The sequence below is a fragment of the Drosophila virilis genome, chromosome 4, assembly GCF_030788295.1.
Source record: "Drosophila virilis strain 15010-1051.87 chromosome 4, Dvir_AGI_RSII-ME, whole genome shotgun sequence".
Classification (NCBI taxonomy): Eukaryota; Metazoa; Arthropoda; class Insecta; order Diptera; family Drosophilidae; genus Drosophila; species Drosophila virilis.
In genome coordinates this window covers 25423675-25439490 of record NC_091546.1, presented here as the reverse complement: position 1 = coordinate 25439490, position 15816 = coordinate 25423675, and the positions used below count along the sequence as shown (strand labels likewise).

At 41.8% G+C, this 15816-nt stretch overlaps 8 protein-coding genes and 1 long non-coding RNA gene across 11 annotated transcripts in view; 6 read left to right on the top strand and 3 right to left on the bottom strand.

Moving 5' to 3' along the window:
* Positions 1-13: 13 nt before the first annotated feature.
* On the bottom strand, positions 14-1577 carry Dus4 (Dihydrouridine synthase 4). The gene has a single exon (XM_002057685.4). It carries the CDS (start codon positions 1291-1293, stop codon positions 94-96), a length of 1200 nt encoding a protein of 399 aa, XP_002057721.1. The 5' UTR covers positions 1294-1577; the 3' UTR covers positions 14-93.
* A 249-nt stretch (positions 1578-1826) lies between these two features.
* Positions 1827-4151, top strand: Snx17 (sorting nexin 17). Its single transcript, XM_002057686.4, has one exon. It carries the CDS (start codon positions 2053-2055, stop codon positions 3568-3570), a length of 1518 nt encoding a protein of 505 aa, XP_002057722.3. The 5' UTR covers positions 1827-2052; the 3' UTR covers positions 3571-4151.
* Positions 4152-4459: 308 nt separating this feature from the next.
* LOC6634122 (uncharacterized) lies at positions 4460-5645 on the top strand. Its single transcript, XM_002057687.4, has 3 exons — positions 4460-4619; positions 4808-5099; positions 5168-5645. The coding sequence occupies exons 1-3, from the start codon at positions 4603-4605 to the stop codon at positions 5303-5305; spliced, it is 447 nt and encodes a 148-aa protein (XP_002057723.1). The 5' UTR covers positions 4460-4602; the 3' UTR covers positions 5306-5645.
* Positions 5646-6240: 595 nt separating this feature from the next.
* Positions 6241-7880, top strand: Ts (Thymidylate synthase). Its single transcript, XM_002057688.4, has 2 exons — positions 6241-6496; positions 6739-7880. The coding sequence occupies exon 2, from the start codon at positions 6749-6751 to the stop codon at positions 7793-7795; it is 1047 nt and encodes a 348-aa protein (XP_002057724.1). The 5' UTR covers positions 6241-6496; positions 6739-6748; the 3' UTR covers positions 7796-7880.
* Positions 7881-8494: 614 nt separating this feature from the next.
* Positions 8495-9617, bottom strand: RpL7 (ribosomal protein L7). Its single transcript, XM_002057689.4, has 3 exons — positions 9499-9617; positions 9130-9428; positions 8495-9059 (listed from the first exon to the last, which is right to left on the bottom strand). The coding sequence occupies exons 2-3, from the start codon at positions 9426-9428 to the stop codon at positions 8600-8602; spliced, it is 759 nt and encodes a 252-aa protein (XP_002057725.1). The 5' UTR covers positions 9499-9617; the 3' UTR covers positions 8495-8599.
* A 46-nt stretch (positions 9618-9663) lies between these two features.
* On the top strand, positions 9664-10555 carry Ripalpha (RPA-interacting protein alpha). The gene is made up of 3 exons (XM_002057690.4): positions 9664-9882; positions 9947-10012; positions 10067-10555. The coding sequence occupies exons 1-3, from the start codon at positions 9766-9768 to the stop codon at positions 10481-10483; spliced, it is 600 nt and encodes a 199-aa protein (XP_002057726.1). The 5' UTR covers positions 9664-9765; the 3' UTR covers positions 10484-10555.
* A 46-nt stretch (positions 10556-10601) lies between these two features.
* On the bottom strand, positions 10602-11639 carry LOC6634126 (probable isoaspartyl peptidase/L-asparaginase GA20639). Its single transcript, XM_002057691.3, has one exon. The coding sequence runs from the start codon at positions 11637-11639 to the stop codon at positions 10602-10604; it is 1038 nt and encodes a 345-aa protein (XP_002057727.1).
* Positions 11640-11920: 281 nt separating this feature from the next.
* Sur (Sulfonylurea receptor) overlaps positions 11921-15816 on the top strand; it is a 50116-nt gene continuing 46220 nt past the window's right edge. Inside the window, exon 1 of one of the 3 annotated variants that reach the window (XM_032437807.2) lies at positions 11921-12862. In XM_032437807.2, coding sequence (XP_032293698.1) covers positions 12687-12862 — 176 coding nt within the window. In that variant the 5' untranslated portion in view covers positions 11921-12686. The remainder of the gene's footprint in view (positions 12863-15816) is intronic. The other 2 variants (XM_032437806.2, XM_002057692.4) reach the window with 2 other exon arrangements.
* On the top strand, positions 13913-14659 carry LOC26531114 (uncharacterized). The gene is made up of 3 exons (XR_001449846.2): positions 13913-13927; positions 14026-14489; positions 14559-14659. It is a non-coding gene; the product is annotated as an uncharacterized lncRNA (long non-coding RNA).

Genomic DNA, 15816 nt, shown 5'->3' with positions numbered 1-15816 from the left:
ATTTACAGCACAATTGAAAATAATAGTTTCTTTAGTTTGAAAACAGTAAATGTCACAAGTAACCTTATTACTAGCTTATTTATTTTTCAAACATCAGTCTTCGTCTGCAAACAGACCACCCAGGTCGAGATCCTCCAACTTCTCGCGGGATTGTTGCTGGGTTTTAAACTCAGTAAAATATTTTCCATCGCTCTCCGAGTTCCAACAGCTTTCCTCCGCCTCGGCAGCCAGGTGCCGGGCATGTTTGGGCGGTGTGAAATGGGAGTACGTACAATTTGTGTAGGTAGCCGGCTGCGCTGAACTGTTGGCATTTGGACGCAAATCATAGTGCTCGGACAGAAACTGCAGCACTTGCGATTTGCTGCTCAGACTATTGAACTGGACACGCAATGCACGTTTCATTTCGCTGCTACACATGAAGCTTAAATGGTGATGGAAGCACTGAAACTGCAAGTGGTCACCAGCCGACTGGGCGATGTCCAGCCACTGCTGCACACAGGCCTTGGGAGTCGTTGTGGCCTGCGGATAGTCGCTGTTGAAAAGCGCCGGATTGGCGAGTAAACCACGTGCAGCCATAACGCCCGCTGCATGTGTCCTGGCATGCAATTCGCAGGCATCTTGAAAGCTTTCCACATTACCATTGACTATTAGCGGAATCTGCAGCGATTGGCACACATCTGCCATGGCCGCAACGTTAAGCGTGTCCTTGGAATGCTTCTGTGACGGCGTACGTCCATGCAGCGTCAAGAATGTGACACCACAGTGCTCCAGTTGCTGTGCCAGCTGGATCGTTCTTTGCAATGATGTCTGGCTGTCGCTGCTTTGCAACAAACGCATCTTGACCGAGACGCTAAAATCCGTTGGCAACGTTCGCCGCAAGCATTGGACAATATCCCGAACTTGCTCTGGCTGGCGCAGCAGACCACAGCCATAGCCCTTGGAAATGGCCCAACCTTGTGGGCAGCCACAGTTAAGATCGACACCATCCACATAAGGATAAACGAGCTGCGCAGATGTGACAAATTCCATTGCATCCTTGGCGGCAAACTGTGCGATGAGCGGCTGGTCATCCGGGCCAGTGGTAAACTCATTTTGCCTAGCCTTTTCGCTGTTATTTACCGAATCGGAAATCATCATAGGTGTAAAGGCCAATTGCACTCCATTCTGACGAAGCAATCTTCTAAATTCTAGCTTACTGTATCTGACCATGGGAGCACTGATGCGTACAAAGTCCTGCGCGTCTGCGAAGAGGGCTCCAATGTCATGGTGTGGCCTTTGTTTTGGCAACTCCATTCATAAATTTATATTGCGTACTCGTAGTTATTGTATATATTCATATACATACGTGTGTGGCTTATGTGGCGTCCACGTTTTGCCTAATGGGATAGCAGTCAGCTGTTTCTGGTGGATCAGCTGCTCATTCAGCTGGGAAAAACTTAACTGCTATTAAAGACGAGGCGGTGTTAATACCCGTGTAACATTTTAAACATAAACTAAAATTAACCCATATTCATTTTTATCCGGCGCCAGCTTAAAACGCAAATCCATTAAGGACCTAAGTTTAAATTCGAACCACTCGATTGTTTTAGTTAAGAATCTGCTCAATTTATCGATAGGCCTTCTTTCGTATGTTTATAAATAATTCAAAAATATACATATGTAGGATGAACAGCCAATTTTTACAGACATTTAATTATTGTAGTGAGTCAGGATTTAAATATTCAAATTGTATGAAATTTTAAAATAATTTAATTTTTACCCATCTCAATAGCGTTTCTTGGGCTAGCATTAAATATCGATAGATAAACATATACTTAGAAATCGATAGTGCCAAAGTGAGTTGCTCACCTCTAGCGTGTAGGTGAAAAAAACTCACAATCGCAATTTCTTTAATTAAATAAATTAATACATGTACAAATAAAAACATAGTGACTAATCAGCCGACAAAAGGCAAAAGACGTCAATGACGCACAAGTGAAACGCAATGAAATAATAAACGCAGCAGCAGCGTTCCACAACAACGACACCAGCGACAGCGACAACTACAACAAAATGCATTTTTCAATACCAGACACACAGGAACAATATGCGGACGGAAGCGGTGGCTCGCCCACATACACGGTGTACAACATCTATATCAATGGCAACTATCACTGCTGCCTGCGCTACAAGCAGCTGCACGCACTGCACGAACAGCTGCGTAGGCGTTGCACAGACGCCGCCCTGCCACCATTTCCACCCAAGCGGCTGCTGCCTTTAAGCAACAGTCAGCTGGAGACGCGGCGCGCTGCTCTTGAGCACTATTTGCAGATCATTGGACAGGATGCGCGTATCGCACGCCTTTCCTATTTGCAGCAGTTTCTGCAGCGCGCCCAATTGGAAACGGCGCTGGCCGAGTGCACGGTGAGCCGAGAAGATGAACAGCAGCAGCTACAGGTGGAGGTTTATAGTGGCAGCGCAGCGGGATCGGAAGGTGGAGGCGTACAGTTGCTGGTCAATTGTCATGTGCAGCAGAATGCTAGCGCTTTGCTGCAGTGCGTGTGTCGCATGCTGCAGCTGCCCGTCGAGCTAATGCAATATTTTTGTTTATATCTCATGCGGAAGGTGGGCTCGGGCGACGGGCCTTCCTCCTCGCCAGATGATCCGCCCGCTGTGCTGCTGCTGCGCCGCCTGATGGACTTTGAGTCGCCCTTTATCACGCGCTTGCATGCGCAGCCCTGTCAATTGCTCTTGCGCACCTGCTACTGGAACGCGCGCTGGGATGCGAAGTTGCTGAGCAACAGTGTGGCGCTCAACTTACTTTACCATCAAACTCTGGCGGATGTGGCCCGCGAGTGGGTTATTTGTACGCCCGAAATGCGACGTCAGCTGTGCAGCCTGCAGATGCAGGCTCGACCCTTGCAATATTTGGAGCTTGTGCGTCAGTTGCCCTCCTATGGCTGTCTACAGTTCGGCGCCGCACAAGTGGACTATCCGGAAGTGGACACCACGGCATTGGTGACCATAGGCAATCGGGAGCTCAGCTTGCGTACGGCGCGTGGCACTAAAATTTACGAAACAAAGTTTAGGGTCACACGCATGCGCTGCTGGCGGGTCAGCGCCATGCACAATACGTACGAATCGCGGGATCAGCCGACGCAACTGCAGCTATCCTTTGAGTATCTAATGTCCAAGCAAACTCTGCGCTGGATAACCATCACCAGCCAACAAGCAATGCTCATGTCTGTATCGCTGCAAGCGATGGTCGATGAACTGCTGCACATCGACAGCAGCATCAGCGGCGGCAGCGATGATGAGCACGAGGCAAGCACATCTCGAGGCGCATCGGAATCGACCATATCGACGCCCAGCTCCGTCTCATCCTCATCCTGCACATCCACTTCGGGCATTTCGACGACAACAGCAACAGCGACAACCACGCCGCCTGTCAAGTTTCTAGCCCAGCGTTGCAAGCAGCAGCACAAGCTGACAACGGCTCGCACCTTTGCGGCCGTATTCTTTCGCAATGACGAGAATGCGGCATCTGTGCGCAATGAGGCATTCGAGGGCATTGGCGACGATGATTTGTAATCTGAACGTCGATGCATGACATGTATGTTAGCTTTCTGTTGGATCTGGAAAGCAAATCGATCAGTGGAAGCATTTTAGTCCTCAATCTCAAACATGATCGGACGTTAGTTTTTCCATTACATTGACTTCCTCTGAAATACTTCAATTGATAACGAGAGTGCTCAGCTTTTTGATCGTTTTCCAGCACTAATATAAAATGTGTGAATGTTGTAAGTATATAAAAAATTTGTTGTTTAGTTCATTCGTAAACAGTGCGTCGCCAAAATAGTTTTTAAGCAAATTGTAACTGTTAGCACAAATCTAACTGTTATTAATAATGCATTATTTAAAAATGCAGCACAAAGGCATAGAGGTAATTAACGAATTCTGCTATACTTTCCGTGCCCTCCCTCCCTACCTTCCTTCCTCTCCTTGGTGCTGCCAAATTTAACGACAAATATGAAACTCGAAATGTGCATTTTATTCTGTTAAAGACAAAAGTAGTTTTATTATCAAAATACATATGAGATGATCATATTGTCTAAATGATAATTGATTAAATAACAATGTGTTGTGTTTAAGAATGCTCAGTAAGAACTATATACTTATATATGGTAATTCTTTTGTAAAAAAAAAAAACATTTTTATATGGTTACTCGACATTTCCTTTAAATATTGTAAGTATATGCCTATGCATATGCGCAGCTATTTTTTACGTTTATTATTAACAGTTGAGCAAAATATATATGTTATGAATTTTATAGAATAAACGTAAAATGAAAATGTGGAAACAAACGTTTTTTTATAATACATTTATAACGGTTTTATTCAACGACTGCTGTTAAATTATTTTAGCATGCTGTTAACTAGCGACATTTGGCACTGCCAACGCGTATGTCGAAATCGATACCGTCTGTGTTATCGATAATTCTGTCAAATGCAACAACGAAAAGAAAAAAAATAGCTCACAATACTCCCAATAATAGAATTGGGACGTGTGTGATAAACAAAAACAACCAACAAAAGCAATATTTTAATTAATACAAAAACATAATGGAACGCAACAATGGGTAAGCCTGATATTTCCACGCCACATACAAGGAGTTTATGCTATGCATAGCTCGTGACGCATACGAATTGAAAAAAAGTAAACACACAGTGTTTGCGGCTGTGTGCGTGTAGATGTGTATATATGTGCACAAATGCAATAATTGCGATGTTGGGGTAAACTGACTTGGCTAACCTAATATTATTCCAGACGTTATCCCTATATTCGCCGCCAAGGCAGCGGCAATGGACCACACAATCATCATCACCATAATAACGCAAACTCATCGACAACGTCGTCGTCATCTTCGCCGTCTCCGGCATCCGTGACAAACACATCGCCGCACAGCACACAATACTCCAATAATAGCATTAATAATGCCGCAACAAACACTAATGTGCTGTATGCAGCGGTGTCGCAACAACAACAACAACAGCCGTCGGCTGTGCCCATATCGCAGCACGACGAATTAATACGTTACATTCGCGAGGCTTGGAATAAAGTAAGTGCTGGACTTTTTCCGATCGTGCTTAACGCTAATGTTTTCTCATTTCCTTTGGTTACTAACAGGTTAGCGAACAGGGTACGCCTGTTATATATTGCAACGAATCTGATAATCAATTGAAAAATTTTAAGCCATTCAATCTGGAGGAGTACTGGGGTCAGCGCCTGGTACAGAATATACATGTAACCACAACACATCAGTAGGGAGGAATGCACAAATCAACACAATCTATAAAACAGAGACAATGGCGCATAATAACGTTAGCATATAAACTAAGTACATATGTAAAATGCTTTATAAACAACCACACATATGTTTTGAAAACAATTTACCAGCAAATGGCATATTTTGTAAACGGATTGCTGTTTCTACATTTACTTCGATGCTTTTGTATTTATTCGCGATTCGTTTCATGTGAAAGTATTTGCAATACTTTGCAACTTTCACTATTATCAAATGCATTGCAAACACTGCCAGCTGTGAGGCAAAAAATATATATTAACCATTTCATTAATTTGATTTCAAACGGCATCCAACAAACAATTGTTAATTGTCTGCGTATTACTGACCATTTCGAAATTGTTTTGAAACAGATTTTTAAGAATGCGACCAACTCTGAATTCCATACAAATCGCAAGAAAATAAACATTATTTGAAAAGGTTGGATTTTTTTGATTTGTGCCTAAGGATAGATTAAACACAAGAAAATTAACAAGCTTACAAATAAGTATACAAAGAAATACGGACATTTTATCTTCTGCTCAAAAGTTTGCAAAGGAAACCTAAAAATGAAATATTTTAAGAAGTTATTATAATCATCGCTGAAACTAGATTATTATGAGAAAAAGAGTTTTTGAGATTGACGATTGAAATTGTATCTAACGAATATTTCCAGCAAATTGTAGCTTAAATTGCCTGTCAAGATTTTCAAATCCCGTCGGGCATACTCCACCATGAAGATACAAAACTATCGATAGTGTCGATGATATATTTATCGAATTGCTACTCTTCGTGTAATTCTTATCTGAATATAAAACATGGCGATAGTGACACCTCGTTCAGGCACCAACTTATCTGATGGACAGCTGATTCTTTTTTATATATCTTTTCAAGAGTTATTATATCTTACATAAATAATATATATTTTAGATCTGTACGAAAAGATAGGTTCATAAACACCCGTTCGACTGCAAAGAATTCCCTTAGATTGAGAGTTACAATTGATATTACTTTGCACGAGCAAAAGAATATTGTCAAAATTGGACATCGGTCCTTATTATTTTTTTTGTAGCATCCATGAAATCTAAATCAATTGTTTATTCAATAGTCTTAGCTTTTAAATAATTTTACAGATGTTTACCAACATTTTTTCAAGACACGGCAGAAAATTTAAGGTATGCAAAAAGTTAAATTTAATTTTAATATTTAACACAAGTATGCATCTTTAAAATATTTTTATTGAATTTTGCTGTTATTATTTATCAATATCGCATGCAAGTCTTAAAAAAGGCACAGGGTTGTATTTTGAATTCAGTTATGCGCGCTTTTCGCCGGGTTTTGGCGCGAATTTGGCAAAGGCCAAGCAAAGCTCTTTGCGGAAAGTCGAATATAACATTCAATCAAAACTTATTTGTAGATTAACGAAAATGATGAGCCCCTGTAAAAATGCAGAATCTCCGAGCAAAGATTCAGCCGCCGTACTGAAAAGGCGTATGGACTGCAATGCAATGGACATCTCGCCGAGCAAGAGGTCAGAACACATGAAGGAGAATCACCAGGATAGCCGGATGTCAGAACAGTTCAAAGATGCTGCCAGCTGTGAGAACATGGATGAAAAGCAGTATTTGCTTTTTATAGAAAGGATTATTAAGAATGGAGATAAGCGCGTCGATCGTACTCGGGTGGGTACACTGTCAATTTTTGGCGCCCAAATGCGGTTCGATTTGCGTAAATCGTTTCCGCTGCTGACCACGAAGCGTGTATTCTTTCGGGGCGTGGCCGAGGAACTGCTGTGGTTCATTGCCGGCAAGACCGATGCCAAGATATTGCAGGCAAAGAAAGTCCACATATGGGATGCTAACAGCACGCGCGAGTTTCTGGACAACTGCGGCCACACCGATCGGGCTGTCGGGGATCTGGGTCCGGTTTATGGATTCCAGTGGCGTCACTTTGGCGCCGAGTATCGCACTTGCGATGACGATTACACCGGCCAGGGTGTTGACCAATTACAGCAAGTGATACATACGATACGAACCAATCCCTCGGATCGTCGCATTATCATGTCCGCCTGGAATCCGATGGATATACCCAAAATGGCGCTACCGCCGTGCCATTGCCTGGTTCAGTTCTTTGTCTCGCAGTCCAAGGGCGAATTGTCCTGCCAGCTATATCAACGCAGCGCTGACATGGGTCTCGGTGTTCCCTTCAACATTGCCTCCTATGCTCTGCTCACTTATTTAATAGCCCATGTGACGGGTCTGAAGCCCGGTGAATTCATCCACACCATAGGCGATGCTCACGTTTATCTTAACCATATAGAACCGCTGCAGCAGCAGATAAAACGTAGCCCCAAGCCTTTTCCCAAGCTCAACATTAAGCGCCAGGTTACAAATATCGAGGACTTTTGCTACGAGGATTTTGAAATTGTTGGCTACAATCCCGATAAGGCGATTCCAATGGAGATGGCCGTTTGAAACAGACCCAATTACTGCTGGCATTTTAACAATTTTTTCACATGTATTAGAAATAAAGTTTAGTGTATATATTAATTCTCAATTACTTGCAACTTGTTTTCATTAACCGTGTTTGGAAATCGCACAGACTCAAGAGATAAGCCAGGTATTTTACTTTTTCACTTGCTTACACTGTAAAGAAAAGTGTTGGGTTTTTCAATGTACATCCACAATGTTTCTCTTCAAATAAAGATTATTACTGATGAGCTGCCAAAAAGTTCTTCAACTGATTTTCGGACGATAGGCAGGAGAGAGTTTAAGATGTAGCGGACTGTAAGAGTATTTGACAGTCGGTTGTACTCGCTAGATGTGAATTCTCCCAAAGTATTGAAGAGAAGAGAATAAAATAACTAACAAAAATAAAAGTGTTGGATTTAATTTTTTAAAGGTACCGAGTACAAAGCCAATTTCTGCTACAGAGCTGGAAGATTGGTTTGCCCGGAATCGGAATAGCGAACGGAAATAACGAAACCCACTCGGTTATTATCGGGAATACAACAAATGAATGTGGTAGAAGATGCCAATGTACTCCAAGACTGTTCATTATTTATCATATACGTTTACTCTCCCAGCTATCCTGGCCTAGACGAACGTCTCTACTTGTGCCTCTTCGCTTATTTTGTATTTTAGCTTGTCGACCATAAATGTGAAAACACAGGATTTTGTGAACGGCATTTTGGTACTTTCATAAAAAGAGTTAATTTTATTTCTTTCGCTGTTGCCAGACCGTTTTTGTTTTAAACTATTACACTGCGAAACGCTGCCTTAGACCATCTTGCGCAGCAATCTGTTGATCTTGTCCTCGCGATTGCCGAAGTCACCACCGTTGACGTAGTGATTGGCCTTCTTGCGCCAGCCGCCGGTGGGCGTGTTCAGTTTGAATGGCCACAGGAAGTTGGAGGCATACTTGAAATTGGGTCCCACAGTGAAGATCTCATGGACCAGATCCTCAACGCACTGAATGTCATGGGCCTTGCGCAGCTTGCGCTCGATAACGAAGTTATCGGTGATGGGCACACGCTGGCGATTGTGCTTGACAAAGCCGCGCTTGTAGATCAGCTCGCGCACCGACTTCAGATTGGGATAGCCCCAGGTAATGTAAGGCTCAGCAATACGCAGCATATTGATGGTGGCCTTGTTCAGTTTAATGAACACGCCATTGTTGATCTGGCGCAAGCGGAACAGCTGCAGCACTTTACGCACCTTTGGTGCAACCTTGTTGATACTGCAAAGCACATTTAACAATGACACATTAACAATAACAACATGGGTTGACTGGTGACAAATTCACTTACCCACGGATACGCACGACAAATGCCAATTTGGCCTCTGCGGGCACGTAAAATTGGTTGCGCTTCTTGGCCAAGCGGCGCAGCTTAATCTCACGCTGATCGGCCTTGATGTACTCGTTTTGGTATTTCTGGGCACGCACCAGATTCTCCTTCTTGCGCAGGGCAATGACAGCGGCACGCTTCAGGCGACGTTTCGTCTCAGAAACACGCTTGCTGATTTGTTTCTTGCTGAACTTAAGCTTGGATTCCGGCACAGCGGGCAGCTTTTTAGCTGCTGGTTTCTTAGCGGCCGGGGCTGGCATCTGTTTAAGGCACAAATTTTGAACATTTTAGAGCGGTTCTCGTTGGGAAAATTGAAAATGTAACACTAACCTTTTACTCGACACTATGCACGTTGGTAAAAGAAAGGGAAAGAAAGAGCGGAAGCTTGAAGTACGCCATGTTCCGAATGTCAAAACATAGTCAAAGCAACCCTGTGCGGCAGTGTTGTGGTGCGCCGTGATTACAATAGTGTTGTATTTCGATCAAATGTTATCAATTATCGATAAATGAACAGCTGGGATTGGTGGTGCTCGCCCGCGCATTTCGCATTCTGTGTCTAGCCTTCATTTTTATTGGTATTATTGGAAATTTAATAGAATGCAGTGTCCCAGCAGTCCCGTCTACCATACAAGTGTCGAGCAGAAACGGCACGCACAAAATGTGGCTAAACAACAACGCTTGGGCATGCCAAAATTGCGTGAACTACTTCGGGAGGTAAGCCCCAAGCCAGAAAATGAGATACTTGGAAACAAATGCAAATTGTTTATTTATTTAACAGAAATGTCGTATACGCATTCTAAATGCACGGAAGGACAAGGTCGATGGCAATCGGAAAATGCAGTTGGTAACTAGAACAACTAAAGACACCAATTAATTAACTTAACTAATTGGTTTGCAGTCGGAGCTGGAAGACATTTTGCGTTTAGAGCTCAACGAGCTGGATCAGAATTTACAATTGGAGCAGCATGTCTTTGAGGAGCTCCTCAGCGACGTCAACGAATGGTATGCCCTCCAGGAGCAGCACTTGGAAGCACTGTACACTGAGCTCGATGCCGAAGCCAATGTCCTTTCATTAATCTGTCCCGTATGCTTGATAAAGTCGATGCAGCGCATCAAATCGCTGTACACATGCGACTGCGGAGTACACTTTGAGCATAGCGCAGAAAAGCCACAATTGCAGGCACTGATTCAGCAGAAGGTCAACGAGCATGAACTCAGCTGCACCCAGGCGCTGCGCTTCTTCATTGAAGCGGACTCTTCGAGCAGCCGTTTGTTTGCGATGTGCGGTAGCTGTGATTATTTCTGCTCTGTTTAACAAATAATCTTCATTTTGTCGCTGGCTTTTTGTATTTGCGAGGTATGTTTAAGTTTGTAAATAAATTAAGAAAACATTGAATTATAAAAACGCCATTTATGTATGTACTTCTGTCAGCTTAGGATTCGTCGCATACAACCTCGATCTGGTTGTCGCCCGCTTGGATACCGCTGTGCAGCTCCTCTCCCTTCTGATAGGCCCAAGACATGCGCGGCGTTGTAAAGTATATGCCCAGCTGTCCCCGGTGATCAATAGCTATTATGCCAGCCGTTTCCTTAAAACGCAAGGTCATCTGTTGAAGCACTTGTTCGGCTGCCTGTTGTATTGTACAATTCTTGTGCTGCACCAGTGCCAATATGCGCGAGGCAACATTGTAACGCATTATGGTCTCGCCATGTCCGGTGGCTGATATGGCGCCAATCTCATTATCTGCATAGGTGCCAGCACCCAGCAGTGGCGAGTCACCAATCCGGCCTGGTAGTTTTCCCATCGTGCCACCTGTTGATGTCGCTGCTGCCACATTGCCGAAGGCATCAATTGCCACGGCACCAACGGTACCTGGTGGAATGGGAAGCTTGCAATTTTCCGATTTATTCCTGCGTACTTTGTAATCGTTTAACGATTTTTGTGCAATTTCTGTTATCAGCGCCGCCTTGGGCAGTATATCGAATCCTTCGCTCCGGGCTAGTTGCATAGCGCCATCGCCAGCCAAATAGCGATGCCGTGACTTCTCCATGACACACCTGGCCAGCGTTATAGGATGCTTTATATCACGGACCAAAGAGACGCAGCCGGCCTCCATTTCAGTGCCATCCATTATGGCAGCATCCATTTCCACGGTGCCCTCCCAGGTAAGTACGCTTCCATACCCGGCATTAAAGTGGCTATCATCCTCCAACGATTTTACTGCCTGCTCCACAGCGTCCAAAACGCTGCCCGTCTGCTGTAGCTGCTTGTAGCCACTGCGGGCTGCTCTCTTAATGCCAATCTTAATGCCCGGCACCTTGGCATCGTCTATAGACCCAGCTCCACCATGCACCAGCACAATGGGCTGTAATCGTCCAGTACTCAAGCTGCTTTCCTTACGCTGAGCTGTTCTTTTGCATAAATTTGGGATTTGTAGAATTTTGTTAAGCAACCTAAGGCTAAGACGCATTTCTACCGCTTGCTTCGTTTACGTTTTCAGATGCCCAAAAAAATTAGGCAACTAGCTGAAAAGGTAAAGCCTGCCGCTGTCCAAAGCATACAGGCAATCCATTGCAAGGGACCATTAATACCCAATAAATGAAAAATATATATGGTAGTCTGACTTTAGTGTCAGTTGGTAATACACGTTTTTGTGACCGGCAAAATGTATCTCAATCGGAAAGGCTATTATTGTTTAAAAATTGTATGCATATTCTTGTATGCCTTTTGTATATGTATTATTATCTTATTTTTTAGTCGGGCATACCTGTTTGCCTAGTGCTAACTGGTACAGGGTATGCATAAGAATAACAGACATACGCGAGAGCTTTTGCACGATCTTGCACGTGCATGCTTGCTCTCTTTCTCTCCCTCTCGCTCTCTCGCCGTTTTTGAAGCACGCACAGCTTCTCAACGAGTGTTCTTTAACACATGTGTTTACCGTTTCTTTCAGTACGTTGCGTTCTTCGGCTGCAGACGGTTGGGCAGCATTTAACGGGAACTTTTTCGGCATTCTTCGAATCAGTCGAAACGTGCGCATATTTCTTTTAATGTCTCTGCTATTTTGTTTATATTCAAAATAATTACGATAAAATCCCATAATCACAAGTAAAACGTACATGCGGCATGCGTTTTATGTACATGCATATATAGATACATATGTACATACTTTATTCCGTCGACTTACATAAATACATTGTGTGTATCTGAAATACGAAATTTCGTTTGGAAAATTGAAGTACAATAGCATCTATGAATAAGTTAATGTGTATAATTGTAATTGCGAAATAATTTGTTTACATTTTCGATTTTCTGTGCGGTTTCTAAATATTGAATTTTCGGTGCGCAAAATTGGCACTCGGATGTACTCTATATACGATGTGGATCTAAAATGATATCTAAAACATATTTAAAAAATAAAACGAAATGATGTGCCTAATCAAACACTTAAACTTGTCTTATGGTGTTTTAAGGTTCTAAATTAATGCTAATATAGTTCTCCAGGCATTACACGAAAATGGTACAATTCTTTAATCTTATACGCTGCGATCAGTTGAGTGGTCATTCGCGTGATACATATGATAATCTGCAAACCGATATTTGTGGCATAGATCGTGTCAAATACATTTCGACCTGTTTCTCCATATTGATGCTATTCGTTGGATCCATTTATGTGTGGCGAAAATATGACGCGTAAGTCTGATGCACTCTAAACTAACTAGTTAAGCATTTCAACTAAAAACAAATATTTAAAAAGTCTTCTTATATACTCCGAATTGTCGATTATTTCCGAATTGAATTTGCATGTGTACTTTGAAAATCTTTTATATACGTATGTGTGCATATATAGTATATCTCATTGATGAAAAATGTGCCCTACATACATGAGTATTTATATTATAATGCCGCATGTTCTCTTTCAATATTTTATTTTTATAATATTTAACTCGAGCTAAAGCTATTTTAAAATCATATTGGAATATTAATTGGAAAAATTCGTGACTAATTTATTGAACACTTTTGTGTAATTATTGTCCTATTTTCGTACAAAAATTTTTCGAAATTTCTCCACAATTTTGAAACCAAGCAGCCCTTGAAAATTAAAAATCAACTTTCATATGCTTTATATCCAGAAATGTTCATTCGTATTATAGATCTCCAGTTGAAAACAATCTTTTGTGTGCCTTTTACACAAATTTTGTAATTTTTTTAAACGTTTTTTTTAGTTCTTTAATTCAAATTTGTTTTTTTTTAAATATGCCGCCCCCTACTATTTCAAAAGTTGTTATGCCTATTCTGTTGCGAACGCTTCTTCCCACTGTGGGTCGCAATCTGGTGCAAAGTCGATCAAAATCCGTAATATTACAGCAGATGTCCAAGGGATATTCGTTGGGACGGACGCTTTGGAAGCGCTGACCAGGGTACCTGTTGCCGTAACTTCTGGCGATTCCAAAGAACAACCCGTGATATGCTGGATGATTTAAGGAACTGCCCGATTCGTGATGTTCATTGTTGCCTACATGTCCTAAAATTTCAGAGCATATTTTAAATGTACTTCTATATAAATTAAACTCGTTTAAACGGTCGTATAACTAAAAGGAATATTTCTGCTTAAATTGCTTTTGAAAATTCTGCCAAATTTGGCAGAAAACGCTTGGCTGGGCAAAGCCGGGTGATCGTTAGTTCTTATACTTAGGCTCAATGAGATCCACATTCACATAGAAAAGATTCACGATGACTTTCACATAATTCCACAAGGTTGGTCTTAAATTAATATATCGTTTTTTTTTTTCGAGGATTCGAAACCTAATGCTGACTGATTCTAATAAGAAAATTTGTTTCTTTATGACGAATAGAACAACTATTTTGCAAGAATAGTCCAATTACGGTTGGGAAAGAATTTGTTCCTTTTGTTTTGCCACCGAGCGTATCTAAAAAGAAGTAAAGCTGATTTGTTAGCCAGTTAAATTGAACTTGCAACGGGGCAGCCCTTGAGATTTCAATTCGTGCTACATGTATTTAGAAATACGAATAAATTTAGTTTTCATAGAGGCATTGATGTGCACACGTGTTCACATTTCAAGTTGAAAAAATTTATTCGTTAGTGCATTGTTTTGAGCGTATTTGTTTCTAAAATGTTAGGTTTAGTACTTAAGGTAATTGTGCCCGTCCTGATGCGCTCCATGATACCATCTGTGGGCCGTAATCTTGTCCAGTGCGGATCCAAATCATGTTTGTCGCTGCCATTGCGCAGGGGTCTACATATGCGACATGGTCTAGAAGTGATGCGATCACAGGAAGGAGCTCGTTGATTTTTTAGGTAAGATCCACACTTGGCTCTGCATATATTTCATATGCAAATTTGACGTTTCGGTTTTTGTGTCCACAGGATTCTGTTTGCCGTATATCGTGTACTTGTCGCTCGTATATGTTATTTTAGTGTGTGTATAATTTTCAAAAACAAAAATTAAAATGTTAATCCAAATGGAATCGTGGTATTTTATTCTTATTGGCAGCTCGCAATTCTATGTTTCCGATCAGATTTGAATGCGCAGAGCCGCAGCCCTTTTGGCACAAGAGATATGACTAAAAGCATGTGCATATTCTAGGCACATAAACAAATTGGAAACTTTTATTTAAATTTAGCGCATGCGTTTATAAACAATATGCAAAGGCAGCTACCCGACGCACTCATTGTATATAAATATAGGAGGTTGGTGGGCATGTTTGATGGGTGGGGGGGACGTATTACTCATGTGGCGCTAGGCCAGCTGTTGAAATAAATGTGGCTGAGCCCAAAAAACAAAATACGAACAATGAAATCAAAAATTACTCTGCATATTATATACCATATATATTTTCTCAGTAAACCATTTAAATTATATTTATAAAATCCCATGATTTGGAATTGGCTTTTAGACGTCCCCAGAGACTTGCCTAATGACCGACTGACTGCAGCAGCACAGATGCAGATACGTATCTGTAGATACATAAAAGTAAATACATACATATAAAAAGATACATTTCCATTTAGCGCCGACAACGACGACGACGACGACACAAAACATGAAATCTAAATCTAGTTGCAAAATCATTTGAATTATTTACTGACAGCCGTCACATAAGTCAAACGAAAAAGTCCAACAAATTCATAAATACTGTGGACCTAGTTAAGACAAAATTGATAAAGTCGGCGAAAAGATACTCTTGCAAGAAGTCATCAAGTTGGTAATGGAAAGATTGTTTCTTAAATGTATATATATAAAGCCCGGATGGGATTTTGGTTAAGTTGGGCACCTAAGCCTAAGTTTTGTTTAAAATATATTAGTTTGCGTTGGGCTCTGTTTATTTGGGTGTCATTATATTGGAAGGAAGAGGTAGCCACATAGTTGTTCCCTTCAGATCGGTTTGCTCGGTTCTGCCTGACGAGCGTATTCAATAGTCGCATATATTTTCTGTTTGTGGATCATTGAACGATGTCGGAGGTGGCGGCGTTTGCAACTGTGCGACCGACTGTGGCTGCACTGCGTCGTCATCGTTGTGCTCTTCTTGATGTGCCTGTATCTATCTATATGGCATATTGTTTTGTATGTATACATTTGCCCAGCTCAATTAATAAAAGTTTACTCCAGTTTGCATACAAACAA

Bases quoted from the DNA above. Each gene is read 5' to 3' on its own strand.
- LOC6634122 (XM_002057687.4), top strand. The intron at 5,100-5,167 runs GTAAGTGCTGGA...GGTTACTAACAG, and splicing joins TTCGCGAGGCTTGGAATAAA to GTTAGCGAACAGGGTACGCC.
- RpL7 (XM_002057689.4), bottom strand. From the start codon at position 9,428: ATGCCAGCCCCGGCCGCTAAGAAACCAGCAGCTAAAAAGCTGCCCGCT. The intron at 9,060-9,129 runs GTAAGTGAATTT...TGTGCTTTGCAG, and splicing joins TTTGTCGTGCGTATCCGTGG to TATCAACAAGGTTGCACCAA.
- Ripalpha (XM_002057690.4), top strand. From the start codon at position 9,766: ATGCAGTGTCCCAGCAGTCCCGTCTACCATACAAGTGTCGAGCAGAAA. The intron at 9,883-9,946 runs GTAAGCCCCAAG...TTTATTTAACAG, and splicing joins TGCGTGAACTACTTCGGGAG to AAATGTCGTATACGCATTCT. The intron at 10,013-10,066 runs GTAACTAGAACA...ATTGGTTTGCAG, and splicing joins GCAATCGGAAAATGCAGTTG to TCGGAGCTGGAAGACATTTT.
- Snx17 (XM_002057686.4), top strand. From the start codon at position 2,053: ATGCATTTTTCAATACCAGACACACAGGAACAATATGCGGACGGAAGC.
- LOC6634126 (XM_002057691.3), bottom strand. From the start codon at position 11,639: ATGCGTCTTAGCCTTAGGTTGCTTAACAAAATTCTACAAATCCCAAAT.
- Ts (XM_002057688.4), top strand. From the start codon at position 6,749: ATGATGAGCCCCTGTAAAAATGCAGAATCTCCGAGCAAAGATTCAGCC.
- Dus4 (XM_002057685.4), bottom strand. From the start codon at position 1,293: ATGGAGTTGCCAAAACAAAGGCCACACCATGACATTGGAGCCCTCTTC.